We start from the raw sequence: 13,110 nt of genomic DNA, 5'->3' as shown, positions 1-13,110 counted from the left end.
TTTATTAACCTGCTGTTAGCTCTCAGATGGTCAGGTAATGAAACTTGTGACACCAACTCTATTCACTTCTGCAACCTCAGGATGGTCATTGTGTAGCTGCTGCTACAGCTTTATTCCCACTGCCATCCAAACCACAGGCAGGTGTGCTGAAGAGTTTGTTTCATATCTGTTGGAGATAAATGTCTGTTTAAGAAGAAGTGTTCACATGGTTATTATAAGAACTTATTGTATCATGTATAAATTGATACATGTACAGTGTAATAGCTACTATTTAAATACTAAATACCCATGCAAAATCCTGTTAAAAATAGCGGTCTCATGGATGCAACCATTACAATGCGTTATTTTTATTAAGTTCCACACAGTTTGCCTACTGAGTTTATCTGGGAAGAGAGGCTTCTTGCTTCTGATACCAAAGAACGAGATATTGAGGGGACGAAGGCAACCATGAGCTTTGCTAATGACCTTTGCGAAAGGATGAAAGACAGGCTGCCACTTCAAGAGACCAGTTGAAGATGAAGGGTGGAAAAAAATTCTGTTTTTAAAACCAGAGTGCAGATGACTGGGATAATAATGAGCCATCTAGGAGTTTAAATGCCAGTCTCCCAAATGCCATGGTATTTATGCAGTAATACAGATTGCAACCATTTGAAATTGTTTTGCTAGTGTGACTAGAATTCATTGTATGCTTATCTGTATTTTTGTCAGTCCTTTCTGTTCTCCTTTGCTGCCATCTCATTCATTACACTGATGTATGCATAAAAAAATGCATGCATCTGTTTGGCAGTCTGCCATCCTTGCACTGGGAAAGTGAAATCTTGTCTCTGCTCCTGTCACGTGCTCTTCTCAGAAGGTAAATGGTCTCTGTCATCCAGTCTCGGAGACTCCTGTGTATTTAGCAGGAGATAACCATCATGCTTTGTCACCTCTATGGCAGTTCTTTTTCTATGCATCTGTTCAAAATAACATATCCAAACTGAAGTGCTGAGATAATGCTAGCAGATAGCTCCTGTCAAGCTTTGCTGCAATATGAATCAAACCAAAAAAAAATCTCCCTTTGTAAAAGGAAATTATTGCTGGCAGTAACCTTTGCCACTCTTCACAACATCAAGATGGTCCTGTCCCACAACTCTTTTCTTTTTTTCACTTACTGATGAACATCTGTCTTTTTCAACTCTGCCCTCTTAACCAGAAGGCCAATTTATTTCAGCTACTTTTTGTGATCTTGGCTAGGATAATTTGATGTTCCGTCTCACCAGTAAGATGGCAGTAGTCTTCTGTGAGCAGCACAGAAAAGCAAGATGTCACTTTAGCAGTTCAGTTGTGTTCATTATGGTTTAAAAAAATTAGCTCATGATATCATTTTTTTAAAATGTTTGTTTAAATTTTTTTTATTAAGTATCTTTTGAGTATTTTAATGCTTTTTCAAAAAAATTTTTTTTTTTTCTCCCCAGGAAGATATAGCAGAGGCAGTGCTGTTTGTGCCTGGTGTATTCCACCAACTGGTTGCTGGTGGTTGTAACACTTGGCACTGGGCCTTGAGCTTTACTCACGCAAGGTGTGGCGATGTACATATCTAGCAGTAGATTCAGAAAACTAGGGTGGCTTCCAATGTGCTACATAAAGGAGGGAGTCCATTTAAAAAAATGTGGGCCTGTTAAGCTAGCAACTGAAAATCTTCTTTGCCCAAATTGTTTAGGTTACAACTTGATGTTTTGACTTGAAGGAAAGTCAGACAAATACTAGTGTTTAGGTTGGGACCTGGCTCCAAAGAGCCAATGTCACACACGAGGCTAACGCTTTCCTGGGCTTGCGAACTTCAACCTTCTTGGTGGCTGTGAGTGTTCTCCACAAYGGACTTTCATTTGATTTCTTGTCTGGGGAAGAAAAGGCCACTTTCCCTGTCCTGTTAAAGGCAACGTAAAAGTACAGGTGCAGAGATGTTTGTTCAAATGGCTTACCAGCTGCTAAGCAAAAAATAACAATAGAGGGAAGAAGTTCAGTATTAGTGATGTTATTTTATATGGGAGGAGTTGCAGCCTGGTGAACTATGGGTTGGATTTTCAAAATGATTTAGCAGTGGCATAACTGCTATTAAAGATCAAGGCAGGTCAGCAACAATTTCTTTTTTGACAACACTGGTTTGTGACCTGTCACACAAGCTCTGCCAAATGTGAGGGTGCTGCCCTGGAAGCAATTAGGTGTGAATATAGTCTCTGGCGGGACTCTCTGAGTCTCTCAGGCTGGCTGTGAATGAAGCTTTACCCCCTTAATCACCTGGTGATGTGAGATGACCTCCTTGTATTCTGAGAACTGATTCAATTCAAATTGCTATCAAGGCTGTGGATTTCTCTGTAAAGGTCCTAGGCTGTGAATCGTGCCACATTTGTGCTGAAAGAATTTCTGCAAAGACTCTCCTGACTAATTAGCTGGCACAGAAAGGTGCTGGCATTCCTCATGTCTATGGGCTGACTGGATTAGGGAAGAGCAGAGGTTACTTGAACAGTTCCTGAACTGCTGAATGAAGCTGGAAAGGTCAGAGGGCCTCGGGCCTTTCATGCAGGGAGGAACAGAGATTCGGTCACACATTCCCATCTCCAGAGCACAGGGAGAGTCGGAAATAATGGTAGTGAGCTTCTGCTTTTTGAGAGAAGGGTTGAATTTGAAATTCTTGCAAAAAAACTGAAGCCAGGATTGCATATATTGAGAAATGTTGGGCCARTACTTCACCGATGACTTCTGGATGGAAAAAAACCACCCAGTTCTTTCCTGTGAGGGAGGAGGAGGAGGAGGAGTGAGATCTTTATCTCTTCAAAACATTCAAGGGCATGTGAAATCATTTCTAATCAAGTTTCTCAATAGACCTTTGAAGACAAAAGTCATCCTTCATACATGTCACAATCAGGATAGTGCCTTAGTAAAAAAAAAGATATAACACCCTGCTCCCAGTCCTGCCTCTACCCATACCTGTAATCTTCTTCTCTAGTTATTATGAAATCTTGTGCCTTTCATTCTTCAGAATTTAGATTCAGATTCAAACTGAAGGTCTCTTCCCTCTTAGAAATGGGTGATAAAAACTTTCAGATTTTTTTTCTCCAACCTGTGCTTCCCGYCCCCTTAAGATCATTTGGAACATTTTGTGAATTTGTTTATTTCAACAAGTTGTATTGGTTAAAGAAGAAAGAGAACTCCACAAAATACTAAAAAATCTAAATATTTTGACTTAAAAAAAAAAACCCTGAAACACTTTGATTTTTTAATGCAAAATGCTTCGTTTAAAGTAACTTCAACTAAAAAAAGTTATRCATTAAAAAAAATCTAAACTAGTTTCAGCTGAACAAAACATTTTTTACCTGAAAATATTTTTTGTAGTTTTTACTGATGTTTTAATTGATTTGTTTGTCTCAAAGATAATATCCTTTGCAAAGTTATCTGTTCAGCCAGCATCTCCCCCAAATCGTGTTTTCGCATATTTAGTGCAGCTTTCCTCTCGCTTCCATTCAGATACACCTGTGATTGTAGGCCTTTCACACTTATTCTTTAGACCATGACACTGAAAATTCTACTGATCTTGACAGCTGATTTCTTTTGGCCAAAAGAAGACCTCCGTATCTCTCCTTATGCCTGGACATCTCTGCAAAATTTTGTGCAACTTCCAGTAGAGACTTTATGCTTCCTGCCTGTCAGAACAGGAAATAGTGAGTGAATGGAGTGGTTTCTCTGGAGTCTTGATGCACACTTCTCCAAGAACGGTTTCTTGTGAAATCCTTCTTTGCATCGTATTTGGTTAGCAATACCTAACTTCAAGGATATTGTAGAATATTGAAGAACAGGTATATTGAAATATTGTATATATCAATGTGAAATTAAAATGCCAGACATGTTGATGTGAAAGATAGCTTTTTAACTGGGGTGTTGTCTGAAATTAGTGGCATGCTAAAGAATCACTAGTCAAAGTTGAATCTTTCAGAAACCAAAGTGTGTTGTGATGGGAAAGGAGGTGTGGCGCTTTTGAGCCATGATAAACATTATTTTGTGCAGAGTTTAGCAAGCTTGGTTCCACTGCGTAACTGGAATTTGACTACTTGCTCTCTTGTTTCATTGTCTGAATGAGGTCCGTGTAGTTTCTGTAGCCTGCAGAATTGTTTAAAAAAACCCCACAAAACAAGTGAAAGAGACCTCAGGAGATAGTCTGGCTATACTTCCACAAATAAAGTTGTGAATAAAGGCAGATCCGTAAACATAGATCTGACACTATCTTTGTTAATTTGCTTTTTATGTTAATTCTGAGTGTTTATTTTCTCATGTGAAACCTGTCTATCATTTTGTAACACCTCTAGCGTGTTTTTGGATAGTTAACTACCCTTCTATTTATGTTCAAAGTGTTTTAATAATGACCAACTCCTGTTGTCATCACAAAGGCGGTACAAGTGTGCTTTTCTCTTGCAAGAATATGAAATCCACCATTAGTCATACATATATGAAAACCTGGATTATCGGAAGGTGACAAAATATTTAAGTGGTATATGGGGTGATTGTAGGATGCTGGATGCACATGTCATTGCTACCTGCAACCGATTGTGCTTAGTTATRCAATTGTCTCAGTATCATGTTGGGGAGCTAATGCTTGTAATGGGGTAGTTTAGACGAATTTTGACTGCCCCAGATCAGCAAGATGTTTATATTTGTTCCACTTTGCTTTAATTAAGACACAGATACAAAATTATGTTCATGTAGATGTGACCTATAAAGTAGGTGGAGAGCAGAGGAAAATTATATTTTCCTTTTACTGTCCTTATTGCTCGCACTTTTAGAGACTGTTGGGTATTCCCTCATCAATGTAAATTCTTTCTTGTCTTCAAAGAGAAAAATAAGAGTGTAAGTAGCATGTATGTGTAGAACACTACTGGTTTTAAATTATCTACTTTAGAAATGTGATTACTAAACAAATTGAATAGTCTCAACATACGGCTCATTAGACATTGGGTAACTTCACCCATGAATTTACTTACTGCATGCTTGACAGTTGTCTTTGAAAGCCTTATTGAACTATGGAAGTACTTTTTAAGAAAAATGTGGGAAAAAACAGCATGACACTTAACCTCTGAAGCAGTAATCTTGTTGAAATATAATCTGAAGGATTATATTTCTAGCTCTGCAACACCAGTGGGACAAACTACGAAATCATGATTTATTTGGAAGCAGGTTCTTTACAGACACCAATGATTACCTTTTCCTAGGAGTAAGTGATCAGTTAAAATTTCCTTAGCAATGACAAGGACTTACTATTATGGGTGTTACCAGTATACAGTGCTTAGGTCTATCATTAACTTAGTTCATGAATGAAATACTGCTGAGGTCATAATTTTAGATTTTCACAAATCTTTAAAGACAGTATCTTCTAAAATCTTCTCTTGTGACTTGGATAAGCAATGGTTAAGGGAAGATGACATCAGCTACAAACACATGGTGATCGTGAGCAAGAGAAGAATTATTTTTTAGGGATATGCTTTGGTATGGAAGTAATGAGATTGTTTTTAGAAAAGGAAAACGTAAGCTGAACATTAGGAAAATATCCTGCAAGCAGGGTGCACTGATGCTGAAAAAAATGTTTCAAAGGGTGAAGTGGTATCCCATTTATGGATCTTAAAAGTGATGTGGGTGTACTGTAAGAGAATGTAAGGTCAGGGACAGTCTTGCATTGGCTATGGAATAATTTGGGTGGTATAAATGGCCTGCTCTGTTTCTTGGCTAAGACACGGACAAAGTAATGGGTCTGTTTGCATGAGGAGAGGATAGGGTTCCTCTGAGGGGCTTTCTCCAGGATGGTGTCTGCTGGGACAGGGAAAGGTGAGCTGAATAACCTAGTCCTTTTCATTTGATGTAGAATGTTTTACAGACATTTTTAATAAAAGCTGATTCCCACTTAAAATTTTAATACTGAGATTTTTCCAGGGAAGTATTCTTCTTTCAAAAGCTGGAAAGACCAGTTTTACAAGAAGCACAAGTAGATGATTCTCAGCTGTGACTGCTCCACCTGAATTGGTTCATAAACATTTAACAGAGATATAAATTAATAAAGACAGGAAATGAAGGGAGATATTTTTGTCTTTGGGGCAGAGATATTCATGTCCAGTGGAAATATCTTTTGGTCTTTCTTTCAAGGAATCTTTCAAATGCTGCAAGTTCAGATTAATGTCTGAACCATTTTGCTTTGATTTCAGCTTGGATCCATTTTTATGGAAGTATCAGATAGTACTGCTGTGTATTTTGGACGAGGCCTTATGAACAATCATCACATGTGCATCACAGACATTAATAGAAAAGAAACTGGCTTGTTTGTAAGAAGAGGATTTTATTCTAGCTGTGTTCCTTGGACAACTTTTTCCCTCTTCCTCTATCCATAGCGTCTTTGATACTGGCCTCTGTGGTACAAGGGAGTGCAAGTAGGTKGCATTATCTGTAGTTTGCAAGGTCACTTTCTTTACCCACATGAAGTGAAGTAGCCATCAATATGAATGAGACTGATCTGGAAAGGAGTGAAGGATACAAAACCTTTACCACCACGTGCTCTGTGCCCTACTTGGATCATCTGGTGATGCAGGAGTGAGCACTGGCCCCCTGCTTTCATTGAGCAGCGAGGAGGGAAGAGGCAGAGGAGCTAGCGTCTGGCCTTGCACGCTGCAGAAGCTGCCGGCCTGCACACACACGTGCTACTTCAGGGCTCCTGTAATGCACTGCTGTTCAAGGCAGTGGGTCACCACCTGCCAGAGTAGTAAGGAGCCAGGGAGGACACGGTGCTCAGATGTTTCTCAAGCACAGTTGGCCTGTTGGGCCTGCTGTGAGAGTGAGCACATGTAAGAGCCCTTTGAAGTAGACACTGAGGATGGGTGAACTGAGCTCTCTGGGCCCACGCAGAAGAGCACAACCCTCTCCCTGCCTCACCCCTCCGCCCCCAAGTTCCCATCTCCTGCCTAACTCCTCCCTTCCCTGTCATTGCATCTAAAATCAAACTGTAAGCTTTTCTGAACAGGGTTTATAGYTTTTTAGCTATACTGTAAATACCCAGTGTTCTTTGGGTATGTGGTGAGGTCACTGAGTGTAGCACAGAAATGCATCTTTAGAGCAGTATGGGTCCTGTGAACCGTAGCACAGCARTGAGTTAATTTACCGTGCCTCTCAGGCAAACAGCCCTTGCTGAAGTACATGCTGCTACAGGAAAGCTACTGGAGGTATCAGAGTTCCCTGTTTGGAAGGTAGCTGGTATCTCTCCCCACTACCCTGTAACACTGCAGTGGCAGTGTAAAGATACTCGGGGAGCTGTAAAATAATTAGCCACAAGTGCTTTGGTATCCCTTGTGAGTTAGCCATGTTGCATAAATGTAAAAGTTCTCAATAGTAGTAAAATATGAGTAGTATTTTCTAGAAAGCAGCCTGTGGGCAGAAAGAGGTTTTGGCACTCCCTTTCTCCCTTCCCCCCGCAAAATCACAGTAGGTAGAAAAGAAATTGCTCTTTATTCTGCTGACTCAATTGACTCAATTGACTTGCCCTAATAGGCTGCAGGAAGCAGGGAGGGGATAGTTTAATGACTGGAAATAACAAAGGGGTGGAGCAGCTGAGCCTTGTCATAAAATCCCTATTCCTCCACCCCTAATCTGCATGAAGAGGTCCTGCCAGCTGTAGGACTCGGTATCTTTTAACATTGGATTTACATGCAACGGGGGCTGCAATGGGATTGAATTTAAGTTCGAATGAGGTAAGCCAAAGGAGACCATAGCTGACAAAGTAGTTAAAATTGCCTGATAGTCCAGTTCAATTGATCGTTGTAGACAACAAGCTGTTTCTGGTATAGGGGCAATCCATGGACAGCAAGTTTGCTGCTCCTCAGATCCCATGGTTGCAAGGACTGTTCTCCTAGTCTAGCTTTATAGAGAACCCTGTGGCATGTCTGCATTTTGGAGTTATGTCTTAGGGTTAGCAATGCTACTTACTGTGCTTCCTTAGCAAATGCTTTGTGTCAAGGAAACCAGAAGGTGGCACAGAATTTTTGTTATGGGGTTGGGGGGAAGTATTAGTAAACCACCTAATGACTGTTGTTAATGAGCATGGCTCTAAGTATGGTTTTGAATCTGAGATTTTTAAATGTCAGCCTAAAATAAAAGTTGAAAAAGCTGTAGTTTAGTTTTGTCTTTTAACTCTTCCTTGTGTTGTTTTTTCTAGACTTTTACCAGCACCTCAGCGCAAGCAGTGAGAGCGGTAGGTAGTTATTAGATGGCCCTTCATTAAATGCTGTCCAGTGCTGAATATAGATCACAAGAAAAAAATGTTAGGAATTCAGTTGCTTGGGGGAAAAACACACTGGAATATTTACTGAATGCTGAAAGGTTGAGCTGCAACTTCAGCCATATAGGTGAAATATTGCCTTGTTTCTCAGTAAACTCTGTCAAGTCTGACCTCTGTTTCTGATGCTTATGACGCTGCCAGTAAATGTTGCACTGTATCTGGGCATGTTCATATTCACACYCCCCTTTTATGTTTTGATTTCTTTGGATGAAAAACCCACTTGTCTTGTGCATCATTGTTTCATAGGAAAGGTGTGTTTAAGTGGATCTTTCAATTATTTTTGCTGCTCTTGTGCTCCTTGTAGTTTTTCTTTTCATTATAATGCTCTGTCATAGAACTTGAGATTCACTATGCAATACTGTGTTTAAAAGTACAATGTCAGAACAAGTAAAGCTGTGGAATAAGCATATTAAGTTCTGCCTTCTGACAGGCCTGATCTCATTAGCCTGGTAGGAGTGTGAGCAGTGCCGGATGAGAACCTTTCTGAATGAACAAGAATGTGAAAAAGAGCAATAAGGTGTTTTGTAAAGACYGAGCTGAGGACCAACTCATCATTCAGACGAATGAAGACTTCCCAGGCAATTAGCAGACACTCATATGAATGAGTATTAGAATAATGGAAAATGTCAGATAGGGTGTTGTGCCCCAGTGAATGGCAACAGTGACAGTGACAACGGGATGGGGCTGTCTTTGAATATTTTTAAATGGGTTCAGTGCTGGCAGCAGCTGTTGCAGGCTCTCTGAGGTGTAGTAGGAAGGTGAGTTCTTGCCCCTGCTTCAGTGACTATTGTGGTTTCTCAGGGTGATTTGTTCTGGGCTTTGGTTCTCCATGGTCCTACTGTAGGGATTGCTGCCATACGGGCTCTCCCCAACAGCAGTAATTTGTCCTTGCTTCATGGAGGTTTGCTGTTATTGGCAGTATCTCATGACTGATTGTGCCTGAAGAGCTGTTTGTTGCCTTCTCTGTTCAGCCAAAGTGAAATGCTATGATAAAGCAAAGACTCCRCAGAATTTTTTTCAGAAGTATCTCTTAAAAATGATACTTCAGGGCTCTGTGTACAGTCCCCAAATCCTAATAAAGTGTGGTAGTATCATAAAATTGTAATTGTCACCCCTGTAAATTCAGTCTGTGTTTAGAAAATCAAGATGTGTTTATTTTTCCTTAGTGCTTTTTCCATTGCTAATGGGTCTCCAGGCTTGAGACCTTTTGCAGTTCACTGGCATTAAATTATACCTCCTGTCTTTAAAACAAAACAAAACAAAACTTGAAGTGGCAGAATTGACCTGAACATAGTAAATACAATATGCAGTAAGACCTAGAGTCCCATCTTTCTGTATTGATTCTTCAAGGCTGATAGAAACAGAAATCACTAAACCTGATTTTTTTTTTTTTTTTTTTTGATGGGTAGTTTAAGGAAACCACAGTTTTTACTATCAGAGTCAGTTTCAGGGCAACTCATGCAATACATATGATTTAAATATCCATCTAGATTAAATGGTTAGTGTAAAACATTTTATGGAAAAATCTTGGTAGTGCTATTAACCTGAGAGGCCAAAAAAATTACTACTTTTTTAATTACTCAAATATTCAAAGACTACTCATATCAAAATAATATAGGCTGTCATGGTATCGACATAAAGCGATCTTGAACTATGGAAATGTTTGACTCAGTTTCTCTTCTAACATTTGAACTTATTTTAATGTGGAACTGTAGTGGTGGACTTGCAAATAAGAAAAGAAAAGTCATGTGAAAACTGCAATCTGMAGCCACAGAATTTTACATAGCTCTCAAAGAAATACCTTGATTCACTGCTGTTTCCTTTACGTTTATTCTGGGACAACTCTAGTGAGTTCTGCTGATTTAATAAGATCCAGCTACAGGATATTTTAAAATGGWTGAAATACTTTCCTTATACTACATGATTTGTATTTGTTTTTTATGCATCTGACCTTCCATGAGGTCAGAGACATGGTAAAATAATGAAATCCTGCCTGTCCTTGAGGCTCCAAAACTCTTTGAAGTTAATAGGTGCCACATACGTGACAGAGGTCAGAAACAAGTCTGTGATCTGTGTATTATAGTTCAGTCAGTCTTTCTGACAAGACTACTTTCTTCATTAGTCTTCATGTTTTTTAAATTAATAGTAAGAATTTTATTCCTTTTCTGAAAAGAATACTAAGGAAAGAGTACTCTGGCCCAAATATTATATTGGACATGGTGTTTTACTTTGCTATGTTTCTCTTGATATAACTTGGAAATGTCTGTGCTTCACTCTGTTCTCCTCATGAAAAAATTGTCTATTTAAGAAGGCTTTTGAAATAGCATAAGCCTGGAGTTTTACTGAAATTGAGCACTTAGAGCCCAGTTAGGTAACTCCCATTCATATGGATGAGTGCTCACATATGTGAACAGTCCCACTGACTTCACTGGGAATAGATATGTAAGGATTGCACAAATCTGCCACAGGACTTAATTGAGCTTTTATCTGACGTAGGTAGGATAGTGTGACCAATTCCTGCATTTGTAATCTCATATATTTAAATAGTTTCAACAGTGATTATTAAAATGCCTAGCTTGTGTTTCCGGTTTATGAGGTAACGATCATGTCTCAGACCAAGTAAACACAGAAGCTGAAAGTTGAAGTGTCCCTAACAACTGACCTCAGAGGCGTCTGGCTCCAGAATTTACTTAGCCTGTGATATGGTCGTTGTCAGATTAAAGGGAAAGACACAAAGTCATTGCCTATTAATAGCAGATGATCTAGTTTAAGATGGGCCCCGCTACAGTTTTTGTGTGTGTGACTTTGAGCAAGTCACTGAGAGCGTGATCCAATAAAGTGTTCAGATGTCGAGAAGTTAGGAGCTACGAGGCCTGACCTGTAGGTCCTTAGTGCAGGAATGAGATCTGTAACCCTGCATGAGGCACTGAAGATTGACTTCATGTGCTGGAGAGTTAGGTACACTGGAATGGGAATTGTAACAGCTGAGCAGTGAACTGCATAAATACAGGTAGATATTTTCAGCTAGTAGAGAAAGCTGAGCACAGGAACACCAATCTTGTATCCTAGCTCTGTGTAAACCACTTGCTCGGGGCTTGACAGGAGGTATCACTATTTGAAATGCACAAGCAAAGTAGAGGTCTAGATCCTTCTTTTCAAAGACCTGAGCAAAGGTTATTCRTTTAAAATGGTGTCCTTTTACAATATATCCTGGTATATATAGCACTTCCCTGGGATGGGGGATACTTCTGCTCAAGTCCATTTTTCTATATTCAAGGAATGCAAATCTCAGCTTTCCTGGGTAAAGATATCTTCTATCTCTTCTGCTGAAATAGCACTGCTGGGGACAAAAACATTCAGGAATTATTGGGTGGGAGAGCAGGGACCAAGCATAAACCTAACGGTAGCAAAACGGTCAGTAGGTCTGGCAGGGATAGACAAGCGTTGTTTTTTGGTCCCTGTGCCTATGACTGCTCCTGTGTGTTACCCTGTCCGACTGAATGCACATACAAAAGCAGTACTGGCAGTCTAACTCCTGCATAGCTCTGGGTGTGATGTCTTTTCATTATTTTTGACTGGAAACTAATCTTTCTTCCAAAAGGAGTGTGTTTGTCCAAGTTCTCCTTTGTAGCCATAGAGATGCTGGAGACAGCAGAGCAGGTGCAGGTGTGAAGTGTGTGGGCCAGCTGAAACGTCCCACAGCTGACAGGGTGCTTTTAATCTGTGCTGTGTAAAGCTGGGCCCTGCAGTAGAGTCTGGACAGGTTGAGGTAATGCAGAACAAATGTGCTGGTATCAGTGACTGTTTGACCCTCCTGCTGGTAACTCAGGGTTGCCAATCTGTGCTGTCCTTCAATGCTGCCTCCTCAGGCCCTTTGCTGACCCAAGGGGAAATGTGAGAGGGTTATGCCAGGGGCTACCGATGCCTCCTTAGAGGCTATTTTCCACCTCTGCTTATCAGGGTGTTATCCATTAGCTCTGCTTATCCATCATCAGTGGTTGGGGGCTTCACTAGTGAGGATGAGGATCAGCTTCATTACATTGTGTTAGAATTCAAAGTCGTATAAGGGGYGCATTTACTTAACACTGTGCCATGTGTTGTCAAACACTTAAAAATAAGACTTCTGCTACAGCTGAAAAGATGAATGGTCCTGCAAAATATATAGCATGTATGAAGGAAACGGCAGCGAGGTACATTTTTTAGCAAACATCAGTGGATAGTTTTCACTTTTGCTTCTTATACAGGCATTTCATAAGCAACGTAATAAAACAATTGTATTTGTGTCAGGACATTGTATGTATTCACTTGTTTATTAAGGCATAATATGTCTATGAATATAAGAATGAGAGTTTATAGGCAGAGTTAATATCTTTTCAGAGATCAACTGGTATAGATAGGTAATGATCTATTGATAGATATAGATAGATCTAAAACAATCAGGAGATTTCAAAGCTAAATACCAGTTTTAAACAAGTGTTAAGAGATAAATTATATATATACATTTGTATATGCACACATATATATGTTATAGTGAGACTGTTTCTAAAAGGAAATATGGTACCTATGAAACAGAGGAGGTGTTATCATGGGAGAGGAGAGCGAGAAAGGTTTTAAAGTAGTTTTCTCCAAGGCGAAAAGGGGAGAGAGTTAATTTATAGCCTGAGCAATATGAAGACATATTAGTATGGGCCATGGAAGTTACAAGGTATTGTAGAATTAATACCCCTGGTGAGCCCAAGGTGTCTGATATCCAGTAGAACTACGAG

General features: G+C 39.7%; 1 protein-coding gene across 1 annotated transcript in view; it reads left to right on the top strand.

Moving 5' to 3' along the window:
• Window positions 1-7,730: 7,730 nt before the first annotated feature.
• The window catches only part of LOC112964048 (cytosolic phospholipase A2 epsilon-like), a 33,130-nt gene continuing 27,750 nt past the window's right edge, over window positions 7,731-13,110 (top strand). The window contains exons 1-2 of the mRNA XM_026061667.1: window positions 7,731-7,757; window positions 8,222-8,257. Of these exons, the coding sequence (XP_025917452.1) occupies window positions 7,731-7,757; window positions 8,222-8,257 (63 nt within the window). The remainder of the gene's footprint in view (window positions 7,758-8,221; window positions 8,258-13,110) is intronic.

The sequence above is a fragment of the Apteryx rowi genome, unplaced genomic scaffold, assembly GCF_003343035.1.
Source record: "Apteryx rowi isolate R43461 unplaced genomic scaffold, aptRow1 scaffold_183, whole genome shotgun sequence".
In the NCBI taxonomy this organism is placed as follows: domain Eukaryota; kingdom Metazoa; phylum Chordata; class Aves; order Apterygiformes; family Apterygidae; genus Apteryx; species Apteryx rowi.
This window is presented reverse-complemented; position numbering and strand designations above follow the sequence as displayed.